At 39.7% G+C, this 16089-nt stretch overlaps 1 protein-coding gene across 4 annotated transcripts in view; it reads right to left on the bottom strand.

Annotated features, from left to right (window-relative positions):
- Window positions 1–514: 514 nt before the first annotated feature.
- VEZT (vezatin, adherens junctions transmembrane protein) overlaps window positions 515–16089 on the bottom strand; it is a 36159-nt gene continuing 20584 nt past the window's right edge. For 3 of the 4 annotated variants that reach the window (XM_069974293.1, XM_069974307.1, XM_069974315.1), the window contains exons 5-12: window positions 14613–14894; window positions 12274–12423; window positions 10284–10431; window positions 9225–9556; window positions 7937–8130; window positions 5251–5351; window positions 4918–5125; window positions 515–1623 (exon numbers count right to left, since the gene is read on the bottom strand). In XM_069974293.1, the coding sequence (XP_069830394.1) occupies window positions 1124–1623; window positions 4918–5125; window positions 5251–5351; window positions 7937–8130; window positions 9225–9556; window positions 10284–10431; window positions 12274–12423; window positions 14613–14894 (1915 nt within the window). In that variant the 3' untranslated portion in view covers window positions 515–1123. The remainder of the gene's footprint in view (window positions 1624–4917; window positions 5126–5250; window positions 5352–7936; window positions 8131–9224; window positions 9557–10283; window positions 10432–12273; window positions 12424–14612; window positions 14895–16089) is intronic. The other variant, XM_069974301.1, reaches the window with a different exon arrangement.

Raw genomic sequence — 16089 nt, 5'->3', positions numbered from 1 at the left:
ATTTAAAAAAAGAACTGGTCCCTAAAAAAAATCAGTTTTGGAAACTTTCACGAAAATGTGATAATTTGCTGATGAATTTCTAAGCCCCATAACACCCTAAAAAAGTAAAATATGTTTACCAAATTATGCCAGAATAAAGAAGACATATTGGTAATGTGACTTAGTAACTAATTTATGTGCTACGACTTTCTTTTTTTAGAAGCAGAGAATTTCAAAGTTCATAAAATGCTAATTTTTTAAATTTTTCATGATATTTTGATGTTTTTCACAAAAAACACACAAAGTAGTGACCAAATTTTGCCACTAACAAAGTGCCATATGTGACGAAAAAACAATCTCAGAATCGCTAGCATACGTTAAAGCATCACTGAGCTATAAGCGCATAAAGTGAGACAGGTCAGATTTTGAAAAATTAGCCTGGTCATTAAGGCCCAAACTAGCTGCAGCACGAAGGGGTTAAAATGCAAGATCTATCATAATCATGAATCACAAAAAAGTAGAAATCTTCTACAAGTTTGTTGTGTGTTTTTTTTATTATAAAAATTACATTCTAAGCTTAGAGAAGTGAAATAGTTTAAGAAATATAGTATAGTCACAAAGGAACAATGTCATTAGCCAGTGCACACTGGACAGACACAGCCAACGTGGTGTTGATACCACACTGAGTAAAACAATGAATCGGCCTGTCTTAGAAAGCAAGACAGCCAAAGAGGAGGACACAATATTAACCTGTGAAAACAAACTGGAACTTTTTTTTTAAATAAATAACATTAAATATTAAAATAACCCAAAAGAAGAGGCAACTGCATTGATTTTACAATTACCACATACCGTAGATTGCCTTAATTGAATCTGTATGGAGCTTTAGGTTGCACCACGTAATGGACTGCGCTAAACAGCAGCAGTCAGGAACTTGTAAGACACAAATTGTATAACATGTAGGAGGGTTCATTGAAACACTGCAGAGCTGAATGCTGCAAACTTTCCAGGCACAGAGGATATTAAATCACCATGTGTTAAAGAGTAAATGTTTACCTCTAGTCTGCCCTTACATAGTGAACAGGCTAACCAGTCTTAGGTTCTTTAAGAGTTCAATGGCTTGTCATGTCTTAGCTCAACTTAGTCATTCTTCGTTTTCTGAACTTCTGTCTTCATTCCCTTCATCTCCAATGTAAGCATCACCACTTTCCGTCTCATCATCATCGTTGCCCCATTCATCACCAAAAGTCTGTTCTTGCAGGAAAGTAAATGTAAGTGATCGGGCAGCTGCCTGTGCTGCTAATCCCGAGGCAAAGTGTAAATCTGATGCCTGATGGATTCGAGCAAGCCTCTCTTTGATGGAGGCAGGTAAGACAGTCCTGGGAGCAGGACATGGAGGATCGACTTTTTCACTATCACTAGCTTGTCCAGGCCCTTCCAACAGTCGAAATGTTTCCGTCTCTGCTTTATCTTGATCATTAACAGGTACCTCTAAGGTCTCATGGATAGAGGGTTCCATTCCATTTACCTCCCTGGTGATCTCTTCATTAAAGCTGTGCATTTTGTTTTGGGAGTCTGGATCAGAGACTAGAGGAGAGATAGGGTTATCCACTATCTCAGCACGTGTCAATGGTATTATTACGGCTTTGAGGGTTTAAAAAAAAAAAAAAGAAAAAAAAAAGAAACAATTACTGACTTGAATTCATACTTTCCAGTTCGTAAACGATAGTACAAGGGAAACATACACAGCACAACATGTAAGTATTACTTGTATACTTCAGAATTTCCATTAGACAGACTGATTTACAAAGTTGGCTATAAAAGCTGCAATATTGTAGCAATACTATTCTATAGAAAGAGAAAAAAAAGCCGTTCCACATGCAAAAAAGAAAAACCATGCAACCATATTTTCCCTAATGTGAAATCCATTTGGCATGCTGAGAAAACAAGCACTACATTAGCATGGCCTTTACATGACCGTACATGCTGCAGCTGTAGTGCACTACTATTTTGCAAACCAATAAGCAGCATAAGATAAGCATAGCCTATATGTTAATCCTCAGAGTAGTTTTACTGTCATTTAAAAAAAAAAACATGCAAAAATAATGTGAATGGCTGGAGTCAGGGTTCTGAGGCCCCCACCGATCTGTAAAATGAGCTGGGAGTGAAATGCCATTTTTAGATGGCTTCCGCGTACGCCCCTGCCCCCAGTGCCTTCTGCTGCAACAACCCAGCTGATTGCCCCACTCTGTGTCCTGCACCAGTCACTGATTGGCTGGGCAGGCAATCCATCAGCTTATACTTTTTCTTTATTATGTTCCTGCATCCCTGCCTGCCACTGATTTTTTAGTTTTATGGGACTTTAATCCCGGATTATTACAAAAATATTATTGTTTCACAATATGGTTTCACATTGCTGTACCAAAACCAAAAGTGGATTCAACAGGAAGGAGAAGTACATGTCCTCCCTTTATATTTCCCATCCCATATGAATCCACGCCTGGTTTTGGCACAAAAACTACAGTGGCAGTTTCCCAAAAAAGCTGCCATGTGTGAAACCATCATAAGACTGCTAGCCTCTGTTCTCTGAAACCTGAAGATAATAGCACAATAATAAAACAGTGGAAGAAAACAAGGAAAAATTACTCTGCAAAATAGCACATGTAAATAACATAACCACATAAACCACCATAATCACATAGTAGCTGCATTATAAGGTTCAGTTTTTTTTTTTGTGCTGGTCAATAGGGGAACAAACCAAACTGTCACCAAAAAAAAACTTTATTTGATATGTCATAGAGACATATGCAAAAACTTTCATCAGTCAGGGTCTTCAGACAGTCAGGAGAAGCACATTCTCTCCTGGCTTTGTATAAAGGGATTGAGACAATTACACAATGTAAATCTATGGAGCTGTCTCAATCTCACGCATCAGCAAGCGTCCCAAGGGACCTGCACTGATAAAAGAGCCTTTGACATGTCTCTGTAACATATGACAAGTACTCTATAAGGACAACTACTTGGTTCCTTTATGGTCTGATGACCTGGCCAACTACATTTCAGGCAATCTAAAAGGGAAAAAGCAGAAACTTAGATGGTTCCATCTTTCCATAAATAGAGATTGAGAGAGAAAGATATGTATCCCAATATATTACCAAACTGACTGCACTAGTATTTAGTGAGACATAAAGTATGCAGTTACTGACGGCATATGCAATATGTGCTAAGTAGAAATATACAACCATACTTTTATGTAATGTAACTATAAAAATAATGTGTCATCAAAAAATTACTTAGGGTATGTTCACACTGAGTAAATCAGGCAGAATTCCATCTGTCTATGGGAGGACACTTCTGCTGCTGTCGCTCTCCGCTCGAAGAAGTGACATGTCACCTATTTGAGCGGAGAGACAGGCTATGTCACACAGACAGGACAGGATTCCGAAGCAGACAATTCTGCCTGATTTACTCAGTGTGAACATACCCTTATTGTTTAAATAACGTTTTTATGGTAAACATATTTTTTAGGAGTTTATGGTGACATTTTTCTAATTAATCTATAAAATAAAATCATGAGATCTTGCAGTTTTCATTCCTACCACTGGGGCTAAAACTAAGCTGAGACTTCCTGTTGTGTCTCCAGTGATAAGAAGAGTCTGCTATAAAGTGATCTGTACAGCACTGCAGCGACATGTGACACCAGTAGGAAGAGGAGACAATAGCAGCTCTCTGTGGAATCACCTCTTCACCGGTCACAAAGCGCGCTCAGTAATGTTTCACATACATCTTAAGGGGACAGGGTCTGTCTATTGTCATCTATGTCAATGAGGCTTGCTGTTAAGAACAGCCCATGCAATATGGCAGCCCCCATTTTTAGTATCTAAATCAGTGAAAGTGAAATATTGATAAAAAAAGTATCTATCTTCAGCAGCTCCATTGCTTGTTACACAGCCACTCTATTTAAACAGGGACATGGAACAACCATTCTCATGATCGGTGAGAGTCCCAGTAGTTAGACCCCCCCCCCCCTCCCATCTGATACATTTTTATTATTGGAAAACCCTTTTAATTGGGGGAGGGCAACAAGAGGAATTTTTAACCCTTATGAAGATCTCTTTCTTAAGTTGTGCACTACTTGAATCTAACCTCTGGTTGCAGCATCATCTCTCAGGTTGCAGCACCATCTCTTTTCTTAATTCTACTTTTCAGGCAGAAGGCCCCTGATCGGCAAGGATCGTGGACAGTGGCAACATACAGTAGATACATCCCAAGATACCCTTGGTTCTTGCTCTCTCTGCTCATACAAGTGTTGTGGCCTTTGGTACAACCTACCCAAGCAAGTGAGTTTCAGTGGAATCCTTTTTCCACACTCACCACCATCTTTCAGCACATAAGCTCTCTTTCCGTATTTTCTAGAAATAAAGCATGAGCAGCTAATATAAGTTCAATAGGGAATTTACTATAAAGGTAATTTCCTAATTTTTGTTAAATATTAGAGAAGGTTAGCAGAGATCTAGTTGTAGCTTGCAGCAAGCAGTTGGGACAGCTTGCGGCTTTATTTGCCCATTTGTAAGCCTCTCTCAAGCTTTACAACAAGCCAAAACATTGCATGAACGGGTGAATAAAGCCACAAGACTTTTCCCCTGAAGTGCTGTCTCATCTGCTTGCTGTTGGATTTCTGTGGATTTTTTGGCCAGTCCAGTGAGGCATGCCTTCTGATAGGGTTATTCTATGGTTGCAGTATTGCTGCTGTACAGGATCTATTAGTTGCAGCTTGGTGACTTGTGAAACAAACTTTTGTTAGCTTTTGTCACTGCTTAGTCTTCACCTGTAAAAGATGTATTCATGATGTCAAAAACATTCACTTCTTTTTGCTGTAAAAGAACATATTAGAACCAAGTGGTTAGCAGCAGTATATCAGAGAGGAATGACACACACCATGTTCACTAAACAGCAACTGCTTCCATTTTTGCCTTTCAGCTTCAGATGCCTTTAAGCCTAGGACAGCCTTTAGCTCCTGTAATACTCTCTTAGATTCCTCTCGTTCTCGCTTCTGTCTCTCTCTCTCCTCTGGAGAAAATAAATACACATCATCTCTGCTAAATTCGTCATCTGGAGCTATGTCTTCAACATACGCCTCAAATTCCTAAAAATAAAAAGGGTGATCATTTCAGTAAAAGCTATACCTTATGTAAGTACTGCTGATCAGAACCAGGGACAAAAGGACCTTTCCTGGGATTTGGGAAACAAGAAAGTGGTCATATATATTACCTGCTCCTCCGGGACTGGATCTTTATCTTCAATACGCAATGCAAGAGGCACATTGGGCACCACAGGGCAATGGGAATTTTCACACGCTGTGTTAGCTATATCTATAGGTAGAGAGAAAAACACACACTCTATATGTATACAATATTAATTTTTCCTATTAAATATTAATATTTCTATTAAAATTTTAAAGATTTTAAAGGTCTATGGTTGCTAGGTGGCATCTAAATCAGCTAAGAACCAGTCTACCAACAAGTGCTGAAGTTAGTGGGTGACTACAATTTCCATGTTCCTGCAGAGATCTGATTAGTGCCCTTTATAGTCTGTATGTGGGTTGCTGGTGGCGCATATTCATAATGCATCACCAAAAGCAGCTATGCTTCAATTGGCTGTCAATTTTCCTTCTCTGCTATTCTCGTGTTTTGAGACTTGCAACTGAGACTCCGCGGACCCCTGTTTTGCATATTTACAGGGGTACTCCAGGCTAGGGGTATTTTCCGTGTATGGACGGGGAGGGATATAGACGCCGCCGGTCATTTACCTCCCTGGTTCCAGCACTGGGTCCCGAATCGCACCGTCCTGTTCTCCCGTCCTGGTGCCTGGTCTGTGCTGCTTCCTGTCTGCAGCTTGAGATGTGACGTCTCAAGGCAGCTCAGCCATTCAGTGGCTGAGGCAGGACCCCGCTACGACCGCTGAACGGCTGAGCTGCCTTGAGACGTCTCATCTCAAGCCACAGCTCAGACCAGGAAGCGGCAGTGGGACGGGAGAACGGGGCAGCGCGATTCGGGACACGGCGCTGGAACCAGAGAGGTGAGTGACCGGCGTCTTCTATATTCACCCCCTCCCCAGCCATACACGGAAAATACCCCTAAAGCGGGCAATGTATCAATGGAGACTCTTGAGTGAGGACTTCATTGGATTTTTTTCACTGATCTCCCTGAGCTCAGTGATTGCTGTGTCTTGTTGATCTACTTTTCATTGCCCCATTAGTCAGAATCCTGCTCCACACTGACAAGTGGCAAATACCCTGAAACAGCTGTCTGTGGATGAATATATGGCTTCGGTAAACTAAGCAAATGACTTAGACTTTGATGCATAAGGGGCCACTCTGGTATTTCCCTATTTATGTTTCAATACTGGCACCCCCTGGCAAAAGGTTTTCCTTCCTGGAGAGATATCTGGCTATTCCCATGTTTTGAGGCTCACAACTGAGGCTCCCTTTTTTGCATATTTAAATTTATAGGCGGCAATGTATCAATGGAGATTCTTCAGTGGGCACTTCAGTGGATTTTTTTCACTGAGCTCAGGGAGATCAGTGAAAAAAATCCAATGACGTGTTGCTGTGTTTCAACAGCTGTCAATTTGGCCTCCTCTACAGATATGAAAACCCTAGCTATAACCAAAATTAGGCACTGGTTAATAATGGTATTAGTATACCATTTCACTGTAAGCACCTCAAGCATTTTTTTTTGCTTGTATAGTACAGGAGACACAAATGGTGGATTATCATTAAGCCAGCTTCAACTTCTTTTTAAAGGCATCAAGTGATAAATCTGTGACATAACTCCTAATGCAGAGTCCTAGGACCATATTACATGTTCCAATATTAAGAAGCAAGCGGTCGCTGATCTGTGAGGTCAGCGCTGGCTTGCTCCTTGTTTCCCACTAGCTGTCTGTGCTATTACACACACAGACAGTAGTGAAGACTTAACGGGCGCAGGGGCTGCCTAGGGGAGCAGCGGGAGACGCTGCCAGGACGATCCTTAGATCTTCCAGGTGGCCCATAGAAGAGAGCGGTGGTCTGCTCCTATTGCAGGAGCCGCTGCTCCTATTGCATGAGGCGACGGGCAGCAGACCATCACTATCATTGTTAAAATTATAAAACATGCTGAAAGACAACAATCAGCCAACATTGTGGATGTCAGCTGATTGTTGCCTTTTAGAATGAGCTATTACACTAAATATCAACGGCTGGAAAAGTATGTCTGAAATCGTTTCGTGCAATGGGACCCCTTAGGGGGCAATTTATCAAAGCCCTGACTTTTGTACAACTTTCAAATTGTTATCTCTCTTGTCCTACCCATACAAGTGAATGTTGAGCATGGCGGAAGGTCCCTGTGTTCTCTATGGGAAAGGGTAAGCCACAGCCAGACAGCTCTGGTGGAAGCTTATCTCTCTCTAAGAAGAAGAGGTCGGGCAGTGAAATATGCCTGACCCCTATTTCCACCAACATCATCTCTTGGTGATAGGTATACAAATAGGTATAAAGTGTATGGGGACCGTTAGATAGTGTGCTGCAGTAGAATTTCAGCCCTAGGCATTGTGGTTTAACTGATAAAATAAAAGGGCAGAGCATGGTGAGGTAGGAAGGGGTCTGACTGCTTCCAGGCAAGATTTGATTACAGAAGATTCTAGAAAGTCAGTCACACATGACAGACTGGTATCCTGTCTATAAAGGAGAGCAAATACTGGACTAGATAGCTGGAGTACTTCTTTAACTATATTAATGTAGAAAGAATCTGGCAATTGAATGTATAAATATTATACATAATATTGCAAATTGTGTAAATTTTTCATTTTCCTATGTGATGTCTGAAAAATCCCACAGTTCTTTGCACAGTAACATAATTACTAAAAATCCTATACATAGCTTCGGTAACAGCCCCGCTGAATATAAAGTGCCCCATACCTTTCTTTGCTGGAGGTTTTCGGACCATTCTTTCCACCTGACACAAGGCCTCTTCCCAGCATGTGTTACTGGCTTGCACATGTGGTTGTATCATCTTGAGCTTTTCTTCAAGGATAAGGGAAGCTTCGGGTGTAACACCCTGTGATTCCTTAAGGACGGCAAGTTTTTCGAGCTCATCTTCAAGTATAATTACCCTGGAAAAAAGAATACATAGTGTAAAATGTTATGTCTCCCTGTAGCTTGGGGCAGTCTCTGATTTTAACAGCATGGACCAGAGAAACCAGCAACATGGACCATATCCATCTATAACTATCTTAGCTTTTTATTGTGATCCTGCCTGTGAGAGAAGACTGCTGAAAACTTATCACTATAAAATCAGAACTATCAGCTTAGTAGATTTAACAGCCAGAATGCAAACTGTAAAATTTGTTTAAAAATGACAATATCATAATAAATCATTATTTGCTAGCACATTCCCTTTAAAATAGGTAGTCTATGATATGATATGATAGACATTGGGGGTATATTAGTATACCAATACGAGGACTACACAACAATAACACCACCATACCCTATTCTCACAGTATAATACATATAAAGCATTTGAACAACTGCTGGAAAGAAGGAGGGAGGAACATCTACTGCTGTTGGAGAAACAGAGAACAAGCTTCTTATTATGTTTAAAGAGATGGACAGCATGGTGCCGTAATCCATTTACTCACTTACTAGGATAATCCTTAAACATAGGCAAAAAAAAAAATCACCTTATCTCTGCATTGCAGTAGTTATATGCATTAAAACCTGCCCTGGCAAAAATGGGGACTTCAAAGAAATTATTATCAGTCTTGACAGGACTGCAAATCTGTGTTCCTAACAGCTGAATACATCACTTCCACTTTGAATAAGTACATGTTCAGCCTTTTCTTAAAATAAACTAGATAAAGGGTTGTTCCATAAAGAATTTAGTTTTTTTTAATGTAATTTTAAGAGGGTTTAAAAAAAAAAAAAAAGTAGGGCAAGTGTAGTGCTCCAAATCACGAATATAGCCTGCCTTAAGATCCAGTCTCTGGAAGTAGATCTTGGAGGGATATTTTTTTACTCTTGTATGTGCTATCTGGAAGAATGACTACGGTAGATAGTCTGCTTTCAAAACACCCCTGTCCAGACTGTTCAGTAGATAGTGTACCGTAGCTGAATGATTCTGCTTTATGTGTATTACCGGCAGCAATGATTGGTAAATGTAGCTTCTTGTAGTGTTAGATTATAACGCTGGCAGTTCCAGACTTACTCATTGAGTAGTGCCTTCAGATGTAGCTGTAGACTGCGCACAGCTCCATGAAGGTTGTTCAGCTCTCCCGTCTCTCTCTTCTTCCTTATTGAACGATCAGAGCCAGATTGGTGTTGTGTTTCAAAGTAACGGTAAAATTCATAGCTGCGCTTCAGCTCTGTTAAACAGGCAGCTTGAGCATGAGGTAGATCCTGTGCCACATCACACCAGATGTAGTGTGGAAGCATCTCTGGGCCGGTAAGGGGACCACTGCATGCATTCTCGGAAGAAAGCAGTAGGGCTAGTCTTCGAAAGAACTCAGAACTCTGCCCTATCCAAAGCTGGAAGAGAACCTGCGAAAACAGACAGTGCAGAAAAGCATAGTAGGCGCTGTTCTTATGTTTACTATTAGGGTTAAAAAAAAAAAAAAATAATAAAAAAAAAAAAATAATATATATATATATATATGGGGGAAATGGTGCACGTTTAGTGAATGTGTTAAAGCAAAGGCATATGTTTGCTATACCTTTAAATATGTGCAAATATATATATATATATATATATATATATATATATATATATATACACAAACATACATACTCTGATTGCCTGCCCATTTTAGCAAATAATTGTATTTCACATGAAGTGATTTCTGGCCATGTTATGATTTCTGGTCACTGCCATGTTATTCCTCCAAGACATTTATGAATACATTGACAGCTGGGAGGTTCTATTGAGCACAGGCATGTCTCTTCACACCGACACTACCAGTCCCACCCTTTTCACTAGGGAATGGAAGAATTGATCAAAATGGATGTACAAAAAAGCATCAGTTTTTTCATCCTTTTCTTTATCTGTTTTTTGCATAAAACGGATATAAAACAGTCTTCAAAAATGTTGTGGGAACCCAGCCTTACATAGAAACAAAATTTAAACACATCAGCTATGTGTTATTATTACAAAGTCTATTCTAGCAATCAGTCTTTCTAGAAGCTAATGGAAAAAAAAACTTTTGATACCAAATAATAAAATCACTTAGTAAATACCTAAAAGCAGAAGTAAATACATAATGGTGATTACCTTCAACGCAGGGAGGCTGAAGCCATCTGTTAGATTATGAGCTTCCTCCTCGGAAACCTGCTCTTCACTTAATCCAAGACCCAGGTCTTTCAAGGGAACAACGCAGATGTAGTTAGTAACATTGTCAATCTCGGAGTTTAAGGGATAAGTTTAGTCAGAGTTAAGAAAAAACTAAAACACAATTGAGACTGGGGTGTTTAATCACTGGACGTCTGGGATTGTTGCCTCCTTATGCTTAATGTTCGATCATTGGGAAAAGGCTGGTCATGAAGTTTGTGGCATTCTACTATACTAAATGAGAGGTTAATGTGCATATACAAGGCTTCTTCATCTGAGAGTTTGTGTACAGAAGGTCCCTTCCTTAAAGCGTAACTGTCATTTCAGGGCCATTTTTTTGAAAACCTTAAATATCAATAGTACAAGCGATTTTAAGAAACTCTGTAATAGGTTTTATAAACCAAAAGAGAGTTTCCTTTTGGACTGAAAAGGCAATCTCCCAGCCTCCCCCCAGAAGAAGCAGGATTTCTGTGTCCATTATGTGGCTATGGAGAGGGGAGGGGCTGTTAGGAGTGACTGAGCACGGAGGATTTCTGCAAAGCACAACACCCTGCAATCTTCTCTCTGTAAGTTCATAGATAAGCACTGACCTTTCTGACCCCTGAATCCAGCGTTTTAGGTGCCCAGATAGTCTACAAACAGCTGACCTTCATGTCACCTCTTCCTGCTCCCTCATCTCCCTCGGCCCCTTCCCCCTCCATAAGGGTAGAATGGAGAGAGCACTGGCTTCTCTGTAATGAAGACGTGTTTGCCTGATAATGCACAGATAAGAAGTCAGGGGGGGAGGCTGGGAGATTGCTTCTTGAGTACAGAAGGAGGCTTTTTTGGCTGATAAAACCTATTACAGAGTTTCTTAAAATCGCTTATACTGATTTCTGCAATAAAAAAAATATGACAGTTACGCTTTAAATTATGATAAATGGCTGTAGAACAGTGAAAGACATGAATTCTGACATCATGTTAGTAGTAAACATGAGTTACATTAACCTATATATTTTTCAGGTCAAGTACCATTTTCCCAAATATCTAATGGATGATGCAGACAACCTCTGTGTGCCCCATATCCTATCATACACCTGATCCTCTCTATATTTGCATGTATGGTGTATAGTATAATACCAGATGGGAAAGAGCTTTAATAGAGCATCACAACAAAGTACCTGACAGCTATTGAGTTTCTCTGTCAGGATGATCTATCCTTCAATATCATTGGAGAATATACAATATGTGTGTGTGCACAAGTGCTATAAACTACAATTATATATAAATCCGTCCGCCTGGAGTCGTGGAACGCTGTTAGTGCACGAAAGGACTTACATTTACTTATTTGGATTTTTATAAATGATACAAAAATAGTGGAACGGATCGCCAAAAAATACTTGCATTTTGAATCGGCATCAAAATGCTTACAGGTACATAACAGAAAGTTGTTATGTACAGACCTGCTGTAAATTTCCCTTCATTAATGTATAATGAAAATGTATTTAAATGCCCAACGTGGCAAGTCTTGCTCTCAGTTACAACCTGGATATAACTGTTTTCGGGCTGGGCAACACTCTCTGAGAACATCAGCAGCCTCACAAACATCTCTGGTAAAATGCATCAGTCCAGAATTTAGGTTGGTTACATTCCTAACTAACGCTTTGGTGACAACAAAATTGTGCCATGTGTGGCACGCATATGTTGGCAAGCTGTCAAAATGGGACACTGATGTAAATGTGCACAAACAGGGACTTTAATGGTCCAAACACAGTCAACTATGTTTAGGTAATTCCCATAAATATGTGTTTTTAATTGGACTAAAATGCAATGTGCTGTGCTTTTGAGCCCGAGCTCAATACATATACATTTGGGAAATATTAAGAACAAAGTCACTAGTAAATATTAAAGAACACTACATCCCTTCCTTTTGAAATCTGTAAGCAAAGGATATCTTTTCAGCATGTACAATGTAGCAAGCCTTGAAACTCTGAAGTTAGTTCGGACGGTCCTGTAGACAGCTTTGCGCAAACCAAGGAGGTGCTGGCTAGCATGTTGTCCAACCTTATCATATGGGCAAGCAGCACTGACCCTGTCAAGCAAACTTGAAAAGTAAAATGTGATACATCTGTACAGATGTCCCAAACCACATACGCCACATACAATAAACATTTAACACAGACAATTTAAGAATTTTACATATAGCAATATAATTCTTCCACAGTTATATTCTTACTATTTGCATTATTATCTTTATATTTGCAGCAATGTATTTGACACTTTCAGCGGCCTATTACAATGCCACAGCTAAAATGTTATTATTTTTCAAGTATAGTTATAAAATAAGTACCAATTTATTTTACTAAACGCATATCTAAACTCCACCTGCCAAATGTACTGGAAGTGTAAGACTTGGTTCCTCTACGTATGTGAAAGCAATGTCGCTCAGATCTGCATTACTCAGGCTATAAACATATGGGACGTAATGAACTTAGCAACCTGGAAACTATTAGCAGAGCCCTTTATTGCAGCTGCTACAAACTGCTCAGATAATGCAAACACATTACCATTGGGAGCTAAATCTTGTGCTAACAAAGCAGAGATTAAATGGCAAATTTTATTAAGGTTCATTTCCAAATGATGTTCCGTAACTACTAGAGAGGCAGGCAAGTATGTTTCAGCATCGAGAACTTTATTCCTGCCTGTGTTTATAGGAGAAGGAGACCTGCCATAGTAAATGTTTATTCAAAAAGAATGAAAGTGTGGCTCTATGGTCAGCAAATGTAACCAATCTGGAATCTCTGTAATTGTATCCATTTCCTTCTTTCAGGTCTCACATATGTTCTTCAACTAGTTTACTATAGTGTATAAAACTTGCTTACTGCTTACTGGAAACGATCAATAAGCAGGGCAGCTGCTGCTGACAGATGTGTGTATTTATATGTGTCTATATTTAGTATTTGTGTGTACTGTCATGATCTGTTCATTGGGTCCGTTTATAATGGGTAGTCCCCTGCTATGAGCTGATCACCACTGACTCAGCAGTTAAAACTCCCGCAGCAAACTCTGACATCCATATGCCTTGAAAGGAATCTGTCAGCTCTATGTCATGCTCAAAGCTCAAGCGTCAAGGAGGTGCTGCCGACACATAGCATACACATCTCCTCTCTACTCCCTGCATGATTGATGCATAGGGCTCTGCTACCAGCACTGAGCCCTGTATGTCACCCAATCAAGGCAGAGGGATGGGAAGGAGGCATGCATACTGGTCCTCGTGCTGTAAGCATAATATAGAGAGAAGGGGTGCTACTAATGGGATAACCCGTATAGGCTGGTGTCACACACAGCAATTATGGGAAAACATCTACTGCAGTTTTTGATGCAGTTTTTGAAGCCAAAGCCATTGCTAGATCCTGTAGGAAGGAGAAGTATAAGTAATTTTTTTTTTATATTTCTTATTGCCTTAGATTACACAAAAACATTGTCTGTGTCACTTGCCTTAAAATAATGGCTTTGTGTAATGTCAATGAGCCACTATAAATGTGTGATAACAGATAATGAGGATACAGTACAAATACACTAATTTTACACCTGCAGACTATATAAGCCAGTATGTGATCTGTGATCTTCTAGAGATTCTTTATCTACATTTCTTTCTATCCTGTAGAGCATTCATTTTTGTTCTTTAGATTCTATTGTTCTTTATAGCTAAATTGTTTTCAAACTTACTATATTGTATCCTATTTATATCTTCCTTTGATATGTAACTATTGTTATTGATAAAATTTGAAAAATCCAATAAAAATATTTTTGGGGAAAAAACTGATCTTCAGCATGTTAAAAGACCACACCATGCATGTCGGCCAAGTAAGGGTGATAATTGTTTAGTGTAATAGGGTCTTTGCGTCAAATGAGGACCCTTATTTCAGATGGCAATTGTGTTTGAATAAAGCGGTGCTTGGACATGTGCAATACCTCCCTATTCCTTTCTACTGACTGAATAAATATGGCCAAGCTCAGTACTTGGCTATCTTTGTCTGGCCTACAAAGTTTAATGAAGTGGCAGCATGCATGTCAGACCACCACTCTATTAAGACTAGGCAAGATTTAGGTGATGGGAAAAAACTCAAGTCTGATATTTAAGATTAAAAAATAAATAAATAAATAAATAAATATCCTACAGTAAAATAGTAACAGAACTCCAGCTTTAGCAGAGGTAAAGAAAATCTGAAATATGCTGTACAATACTACTGTGCACACTAAACTACTAAGTAATGAACAAAAAACACTTACAGGGTAAACCCTCGAGAGATAACTTCTGTCTCTTGAATAAGACGCAGAGATTTTCTCACAAGGTTGGTAAAGGCTCGGCTATTTGCTACAGTCATTTCCAACTGGTCACAGTATTTCTTCAGCTTGACCTGCAGCCTGGCAGCTCCCCATGTTCTCAGCACACGTTGGACGGCAAAAATAGCAAAGAAAAGAAGACTGGGCCCCCAGATGAACAAGGATGGAAAGTGCCAAGATTTCAGTGCAGCCATGGCACTAAGAAATGCAAATGCGACAGACATCTCCCTGCAGGATGACAGAAGAACCATCAGTCCTCACCATACTCACAATATACAGCAAATGGACATGTTCAGATATTTACACTGTATGACTACATGACTGAATATTAATTCTAAGATAATTTGCATACAAGTGAAGTCCTTAAAGGGGTACTGCAGCAAAATGTAGTTTCTTTCAACTGGTGTCAGAAAGTTATATAGTTTTGTATTTTACTTCTATCTAGAAATCTCCAGTATTCCAGTACTTATCAGCTGCTGTATGCCCTGCACGAAGTGGTGCATTCTTTCCAGTCTGACACAATGTTCTTAGCTGCCACCTCTGTCCGTGACAGGAACTGTACAGAGCTGTAGCAAATCCCCATAGTACTGGAAGATTTGAGATTTTTAAATAAAAGTAAATTACAAATAAATAAATATATATGTGGTACCTTGGTTTAAGAGTAACTTGGATTAAGAGCGTTTTGGTTTAAGAGCTCACAGTTTTTCAAAATTGTGACTTGGTTTAAGAGCATTGCTTTGGTTTAAGAGCTCCCTGTACTGCAAGGGAGGGTAAGCGGGGGAGGGGCATGGTCTTCATAGCGTGGACTACAGCACTGTACTCTAACCCAGGAAGTCTCCCTCACCTTCCAAATCATAGCAGATCCACTACAGGCTGGGGCTTGCATCAGGGGACAGGACTGTGGAGGTAATCTCTCCATAGCTATAACCCCTCTCTCCCCAGACAAAGAGTGCTGCATGTATGTGCCCACATCTGCCCTGCTCATTCCTTCATGCTCCCTGCAGTCTCTGTCAGTCCTGATTGGTCCGTGCTGAACACACACCCCTTCTCCATTGCTGTCATGTGACCACAAAGACCTTTGACAGCAGCCCTGCTTCTCTATTCTAGCCTGTTGTGGCAATTTTTCAGGTTTATGCACTTACTATATGTTTTACTCCACATGCTGATTGCTATACTGTACAGTAACTTATAATATCACATATTCAGCTATTTCTAAATGTTTGTTTCATTTGTTATACATGTTATTCAGAATATAAAGTTATTATTGGGGTGTGGAACCAATTGTTTGCAATTCAATGATTTGTCATGGGAAAATTTACTTTGGTTTAAGAGTGGATTTGGATTACAAGCACGGTCCCTGAACAAATTATGCTCGTAATCCAAGGCACCACTGTATATATATATTTTTAATTTATTTATAAAT

This window comes from Dendropsophus ebraccatus, chromosome 1 (genome assembly GCF_027789765.1).
Source record: "Dendropsophus ebraccatus isolate aDenEbr1 chromosome 1, aDenEbr1.pat, whole genome shotgun sequence".
NCBI classification, from domain to species: Eukaryota; Metazoa; Chordata; class Amphibia; order Anura; family Hylidae; genus Dendropsophus; species Dendropsophus ebraccatus.
Note: the sequence above shows the minus strand (reverse complement) of the source record. Positions and strands in the feature narration are given on the sequence as shown.